The following is an 8,100-nucleotide window of genomic DNA, read 5'->3' as shown; positions in this document are numbered from 1 at the left end:
GTGTGTGTGTGTGTGTGTGTGTGTGTGTGTGTGTGTGTACGTGGGTAAATGTGGCATGCACTGCAAAAGTGCTTTGAGTGGTTATAACTAGAAATGCATCATGTAAATGTATCTTTTTAACCATTTAGCATCAGTTTGTAACTGTAAATTAGTCTGTTGGTCCCCTTAGAGAAAATTGCTCATTTTTCTCTTGTAATGAATCATATCCATCCCATTCAGGACAGTCTTCTTCATCTGAAAAATAGATGTTTGGTGTCAGATGATGTTTATTATCCTAACTATATGAAAAAGACAAAAAAGTGGAGGTTTAGATTAATTTGATAAATGTAATACCTTGTTAACTTGTAATGTTCTTCTTACTAAATTACCAGAAATTAAACATCACCATTTATTTTCAGTAGGATCTGACAGTCTGTTATCATTTTAGAAATAATGTGCAGTTTACAAAAAAAAAAAAAGTTAAAAGCGTTAACAGGGTTATTTTTGGATCCTTTGAGAAGTGGCACAAAAACTCATGAGAAAGAGTGACACTTGTCAAAAAAAGAGGTTATTCCTCAGGAGCCCAGTTTAGGAAGTTTAAAGGAACAAAAGAAGATGCTCAACCTGATAGATACAGAGATTTTCGAGTTTTCCATTCCTCTGGGCATGAATCCATCCAGGAGCTCAGTACTCACCAGAGAAGTACCATGCAGTTCTTCAACAGACAAAAAAATGTTGGCATTGTTGAGATGCTACACTCTGTGTCTATCAGAAAGGAGGACAATGAGTGTGGTCAGCTGGTAACAAATGAGAGCAGCTGTGATGTATTTGAAAAAGCACTTCCTATGACACATACCAGAGAACAACGTGAGAGTGCCTGCTTTGAAAAAAGACTCTGATGATGTTCTCTTGCATTTTTAATTAATTTCGTACTTGCACGTCTCCCCCACTGCATCTCTCACTTGCCAAAGCTCTTTAACAAGAGAACCTCTGGGAGACACTCTACGTTGCACAAGCCCTTTAAATGGAACCACATACTGTCAGAGGATACAGCATCCTGCGAGACCCTACATTCTTCTGCTTTATTGTTGTCACCGTAGAGTCGAATGATTGAAGCCACAAATCAGAATGTGAGGCTTACCTAAATGAGATGTGGGTTTATGCAAATACACAGAACTTTTTCATCACTTCATTAGACATGTGACAGGCCCATTGAAACAATCAATCTGCACATTTTTAATGGTTCAGTCTGAGTGGATTTTTTTTTCTTTTCAAAAACAAAACTTAAGTTCTGTAGAGGACCTGAGAACAAAACTGACAGACAGAAAATGCAGTCGTCACCTGATCAAAGCGAAAAATAACAGAAGTCCTCATATGACATGGTTTTTGGTTTGTCTGATCGTTCAATTTCAAAATAAATTTTCAAAAGTCATCACAATTCCGTCCTTTGAAAACAATAAAGCCTCTTGTGTCTTAAACCCTTAATATCTTTTATTAATGCAGACTATATTCATGATGTTTTGAGGCTCTTTATACTCTTTTAGAAAAACACAGCTGTGTTTATTTACTAGTAAAAAAAAGAAGAGAGACACATGTCTTTGCAGATCAAACAGCTTCTTTGTCACTGTTGTTGTTGGCACCATATTTCTATTTGGCAACAACATATTCTAGCGCACACTGCAAGTTTTTTTTAGATTGATTTTCTTCCTTCCACTTGGTCACAATGAAAACGTTAACGCTGCAGTCTCCAGTCGTAATTCTAACTTAGTTTGGCGCATGTGAGCCAAACCTAAAATGCTCCCGTGGTGCATTTAGTGTTAAGTCACCTGCAAATCACTTTGAAAGGCAACGTCTGATGAATGACAAAATAAAATGTAACATCTATCTTCTGGCTCAGGTTTCAACCTGTGAAAACACTTTTTATTTCTAGCTGCAAACAACATCCAGCCCAGTTACACTCAAGGAAACAAGCCTGATGTTTGCTCTCAAGGAGGCAAGATTTTAAAAATGTATTTCCCCATCTGTTATAAAGCCATCATTACAATGATCTTAAATGTACATTTGATAATTTATAACATTCAATCTGAATAAGAGGAACTTTTTTTGGTGGCTGATAATGAAAGACTTCTGGGTGACACGAGAGCTTGGCTTTGGACTCCTAATTTTGCTTTGCATGGATGCACTCCTTTGTGCCTCTAATCACCTCGTATTGTGAGATGAGAACCAGTTGGAACCGCCACGCTCCATCCGCTCATCTGCCTCCGTGTCATTACAGTGTGATGAGTCGTCTTAAATCTTTGAACAGTGGGGGTTGTTTATAATATTTCTCGATTGACAATCTGCAACATGACTTTAAATAGTTTGGGTTCTGATAGCTAAAAGATAACTAGATACAGCAAAGTGGTAGCAAATGTGACCCCAGCCCGCATGTACGCAACGCACCAATGCAACAGAAATCAGAAGTCACCAGAACAGATTCATTGTTCTGGGTGGAGGTCCAAAGCGGGTAGAAGGATCTCATTGGTGGGCCTGATGGACAGCCAGAGTTAAACAACAACAACAACAAAAATCCAAACCTTCTATTTTGAATAGTTTTTGAGTTATAAGCATTTAAACCCAGTGGCGGCTGGTGGATTTTTCTCCCTGCTTTGCATGCGGAGGTCCTAATTAAAAGGGGTTCTCTCTATGGCAAGTCCGTCAAAACTCATTAGACACTGTTATTGTATTGTGTATATTATAAACACTGGATGTACTGAAATACATCTACAATCTATTCATTTTTGGAATCAAACTGACAAGATGGCCAAGCTAAATGTTGGCCAACACAAAAATGGTTCTAACTCAGTGGAACTCTCCAACATCGTGGTAAAACTTTGATGTGGCGGAAACTGAAAGTCATCTCAACTCATGCTTTAAGTTTGAACATGTTACGAAATTTCGCAAAAACCCATGAGCCAGACTGCACCTACAACCAGTTACAAAACTTAACCAAGACGGTTATAACTCTATCTCATCTCTTCATAAAATGATCTTGGTTTCACACTCTTAGGAAGTCTTTACATTTGTAAATCTTTATCCAGTTAAGTTTATGTATTTAAATAATATATACATATTGGTTCAGTTCTGGCAACAGCCAGGGAATATCTGAAAGGAAGACCTCCACAAATATTGTTAAACAAGGTCAACTGTATCTTGTGCCAAGTGTTTTGTGTGTTTCGGAGTTGATGTCATGGGAGATTGAGGCAAACTGTAACTGGTCTTCACACGGCCATAGATCCTCAAGCGAAAGAAGGAATCTAATTTCCTCATGGCTGAAAGGCTTGGGGGTGGGGAACTGATGCGTAGAGCTAGCGGTCCGTGTAAAATTGACCATGAAAGTCGCTCAATTCAGATCAAAGTTAATACAGCCCCCGTTTGCCCTGACTGTTCAATAGCTCCAGCGCATCAGGGGTTGGGGAAAAAGCCTACAGGGCTCTTTGGCAAAGTCACAAAGTGTCGGTGACCGGTGACACAAATATTCTGTTACTGAAGACATAAATCATTTAACTGATAGCTGTAAGATGTGCATATTTTTTCTTAAAAATCCAATCTTTTAAATAGACTCAGAGTGACCAATAAAGTTCGCTGACCTTAGCTGACTATTTTAATCAAAATAAAAATTTGAACTTTTGATAAACAGTTGGAAACTGTTGCATTAAAGAAGTTTTAAAACGTACAAAGAAAAAAGGAAAAAAATCACTAAAATAATATAATATTCTTTAGATTTTTGTTTTTGCAGCCCATAAAGAAAACACACTTCAGAAAGTGTCAGAAAGCTCTGGTAGTCTGTGATGCTGGGGGTGAAAAAAAACCCTGAACTGGTTTAGCTCTCTGTTTGAATTGTGGAGTTGTCAAAGAAAAGCACACGCTGCTCCTCTTAGACTTATGCTCTCTTCACTAAACTTAATCTCTTCTGATTCAAAGCTGCCAGCTGCTTTTGTCTTCCCTCCGTAAAGAGCGAGACTTCTTCCAACTTCTGTCAAGCAATTAAAACAAAGCAGTTTTTAAAAGTATGCACCAAATTTCACTTGATTTTCTTTTTTTGTGAGAGTTTTTCTTTTTTTCTCCCTAAAAATCAAGAGATATTTAAGATACAATCAGTCAGCTAATTAACTTGAATGTAAAAAGATCTAATTTATTGCAGTTTCGGTGCAAAAAGCTACTTAATGACTTCAGATGAGTTTAGAAAACTTCTTCACAAAAGTATATCTGCGATGCTTCACTGCTTTTTACTCTTTGTTCAGTGCTCATCAAACAAACTTCATCTCTGCGTCACTGACTCAATCAGCATTTCATTTGTTTCCACTGTTCAGAACATTAAACAGGAGGCCAGATTGATTAATGGCATTTCATTTTTCCCAGCATGCCTTGTGAGAAACCCTAGAGTGCTCTGATATATGTCCTCTAATTAGAGCGGGCCAGCTAATGAGCCTCGTTTGGGCTCGGAAAACTAATAAAGGAAATCTAATGCAGAGGTGATGCCCTGTGGCAATTAGATAAGTTACCAGACAAGCAGTATTTTTCTGAGTCGTTCTTGGGGCATTTCAACGACAGGAAAACATGGTTAAGTGTCTTTATTACCTGAGATGAATTTGTCCGTTACAGTCTTCAATTGATCCAGATTGATTATGGAAAAGAAGCAGTGATGGAACCCAGTCGGTGTGTCAGGCTCATTAACATCAGCCTTGTTGAAAGTACAAACAATGAGAATGTCTTGTTCAGTTTTACATAGCTGTTACTTTTTCGTACATAAATACAGTTGTTCCTTCAATATAATTACAGGCTGGGATTGATTAAAAATATATATTTTTAACATAGTCAGTTGTCGGAATTTTTTTTCTCAACCAGTTGTAGTTTAGATTATTATTATTATTACACAGAGTTGTAAAGTAACTAAGTACAAATACTTAGTTACTGTATCCTGATGCATCTCAGTAATCCAGGTAAAAAATCAAAAAGAAAAAAACTGTATAGGTCTTCTGGACGGGTTCTTCTCTAATGAAACGTTTCGTCTCTCCTCCAAGAGACTTCTTCAGTCTGAGAGTTTCAGGCTNAGGGACACAAAAGAGACAATCAACCATCCACACTCTGTCACACCTGGAGTCACGCAGAAGAGCTCCAGAAGGTTTCAAACTGAGAACTCTGGACTCAGATCATCTGCTGCATACAGTTCTGATCACTTATTATCAATAATAATTTTATTGATAATTACAGTATCATGAGGTGTCCTTAACTAGGATGTAGTTAGGCAATTAAATATTCATGTATGTGTAAATTTATTACCATAATTGCCGGTGAGTCACGTAAATTTATGTTTTTATAAAACAAGTAAACACTGCTCTACTTTCTTGACTGTCCTGACTCGTGATTCGGCAGAGCGTGTAAACTTTGGGCTTCTTTTCTATTTAGGAGGAACAAAGCGTTGCAGCTATCTTTAGCTTTAAAAGGCTTTAGTTCTCAGAAATTCATAGTGAGATTTCTTTGAAAACTTAAGACACTCAGGGGTGAAAAGGAGCTTTTTCAAGATAAATGAAATCTCCGCTGTGATCCTTAGCAGCAGAACTTTGACACAACTCTAGTTCCGGGATTATTGTGAGCTCTTTCACAAAGTTGAATGCTTGGTGTATTGAGAGGCTTGCATTCAGTTGTGCAAAACTAGTAATTTCTTAAAATCTGCAATTATACACATTTATCTGGGGTGTTATTCACTATGTTGGAGGAAGTGGACTATATTATGGTTGTTTGTTTGTGTTCTGTGCGATTACAGAAGCTCCCTCCTGAGCTCAACCTGCAGGAGCTGGAGGAGTACAGAGACAAGCTGAAGAGACAACAGGCTGCAGTGAGTATTTCTCTGTTTTCTCCGTCACTAACTCTCACACAGTCAGGAATGCCAACAAATATCCTCAGTCRTAACAAGATTAAAGATTGAAAGATGCAGCGAAATAAAACATTTTAGGCATCTTCTATGTGGACTCAAAATTTAACTGCCCGCATTAATCAAAGGTGATGAGTAAATATGAAAATGCACATTATCTATATGGTATTTGTTGTATAAAAATATCTTTGTTTCCAGATTCTAAAGGAGTTTGGTCCCGAGGTAAAAAAAACTGGTGAAGCAAAACGTTAATTTTCTCTTAATTAGTTGAACTAAAAACTAAGTGTCAGAATGTCAGGAAGTCTGTGGTATTATTTGTTTTTTTTCCTTTAGAAATAATGGACTCAGGATCTGTCACTTGTCTTCTAAGCGAGTAGGTATGGGGTGAAAGTATTGACAAATTGAAATGAAATGACTCCTCAGTGAGCCTTCTAGTCTTTGGCACAGCCCAACGTGACTGGGATCTTATAGATTATTCTCGRGTTTACTTTCTGAATTGCAGATTTAAATTCTATAAAATCAATTGAGTATTTTATCATCATAGTCATCATCATAGTTTTAAAAATAATCTTAAAAAGTATTTTAAATCTACCCAATGTTGCAATCACTGAGTTGCACTGGGTAATCGATTTTAGAGTTTGCTTTTGGTTTGGGAGAGTTGTGGAGTTTTTGTTGAATGTTTAGTGATATAACTTTTTAATTGGGACTGGAGTGTGGGGTGGGGTTTTTATGTATTTTTTAATTGCAAAATGTTTTATTTTATATTTTTATTTTTCTGTTTTTTTTCCCTCTCTTATTTCTATTTTACTGTTGGATGTTGTTTTGTTTTTTACTGTTTGATGGGACTACAGATGTAAATTAGCCTTAGGCTAAATCTTGTGCAATGCATCAAATTAGGTTTTAATTGCACACTGTCCCGAATAAATAAATCATTCATTCATCAATTCATTCATAAATAAACCAAATAACCTATATTAAATAAAGGTTAAGTAAAATTAACAAACCAACATCCATTTTTTTTCCCAGGAAAAAACAAATCATATAAACATTTAAATAGCTAAATATGACAACAATACCTATTTTTTGTGTTGGAGTAAAACCTATCAATTAGCAATTCAAGCTTTATCTAAGAAGTTTAAAGTTAAACTTGAGTCAGAATGTCGTCTTGTGTGAGCTCAGATGAGCTTTGTGCTCACTGAGTGAGAGAGATTTGTGTTCTTGTTTGATTTTTGGAGTTTATAGCAAGTATAGACAGAAGACACCCAGATATATGGTAATAAACTGAACAAATAAACATTCTAATATTTCCTCTAAGTAGTGATTAACATGCAGTAAATGTTTCGAGTGTCACAGTGAAGGACGATGTATAGATTTATTTAGAGCTGAAGATGACTCATTCATGTCTTTTGTCCTCACATGGATGACAAATTGATCATCTGTGTTAAATACAGCCTCTGGGTAAGACATCGTGCCTTACTGAAATTTAGGTTTTCTYAAGACTTTAAATACAATTTAAATATCTTCTGAGGTTTGCTTTGATGTTGGCTATAAGAGTCAGATTATGAATGCGTTTAAATCTGAACAGTTGCTGTGATATTTAACTCATGCCTTTTTCTTCTTGTTCTATTCAACAACCACAGTTTCTATCATCTCAGGTTGACAAACAGTCATTCTGTTCTGTGGGGATTTTATCTATTGCACTTTTAGTCTAAGTTGATCTGCAAATATTTGGTCATGAAGACTAGTTTAAGGACAAAGCATCAGAATGAGTCTAAGTGAGCCGAAAATGAACATTCTGTTGAATTTTAATAACACAACTGACTTAAGCCCTGTCACACTAATGTTTTAAACACCTTATAAAAACTTTCTCCAACTTTGAAGATGTCTCTCTTTATGGCTGCAGGACCCGAGGCAACTGTTCTCCAGTGTATGTGATTCATGTTTTTGTTTTTGTTTTGTCTTTCTCTTGAATGGGTTGTTATGAATTGTAATTTCCCTTTGGGTCAATAAAGTATAATGTAATTGAATTGAATTGTGTAAATAGGCAGTGCTTTGTACCAGCAAGTGTTTAGGCAGCTCCACATGGCTACAGGGGATTCAAGGATTTCTCAAACATGCATGAATGAGTCAAAGCAACACTCTGGGTATGTTTTTGATAAGGGAATGATATCCATCCATGGTAAATGGTAAATGCACTGAACTTACAG

At 36.5% G+C, this 8,100-nt stretch overlaps 1 protein-coding gene across 3 annotated transcripts in view; it reads left to right on the top strand.

Moving 5' to 3' along the window:
* Positions 1-8,100, top strand: part of vps50 (VPS50 subunit of EARP/GARPII complex) — a 114,820-nt gene that overhangs the window by 13,108 nt on the left and 93,612 nt on the right. For all 3 annotated transcript variants that reach the window (XR_001312137.1, XM_014028877.1, XM_014028876.1), the window contains exon 4: positions 5,786-5,857. Coding sequence is in view for 2 of the 3 variants with exons in the window: in XM_014028877.1 (XP_013884331.1) it covers positions 5,786-5,857 (72 nt within the window). In the remaining variant the exon portion in view is untranslated. The remainder of the gene's footprint in view (positions 1-5,785; positions 5,858-8,100) is intronic.

The sequence above is a fragment of the Austrofundulus limnaeus genome, unplaced genomic scaffold (assembly GCF_001266775.1).
Source record: "Austrofundulus limnaeus strain Quisiro unplaced genomic scaffold, Austrofundulus_limnaeus-1.0 Scaffold826, whole genome shotgun sequence".
In the NCBI taxonomy this organism is placed as follows: domain Eukaryota; kingdom Metazoa; phylum Chordata; class Actinopteri; order Cyprinodontiformes; family Rivulidae; genus Austrofundulus; species Austrofundulus limnaeus.
The sequence above is the reverse complement of the archived record's forward strand: the minus strand, read 5'-3'. Positions and strand labels throughout refer to the sequence as shown.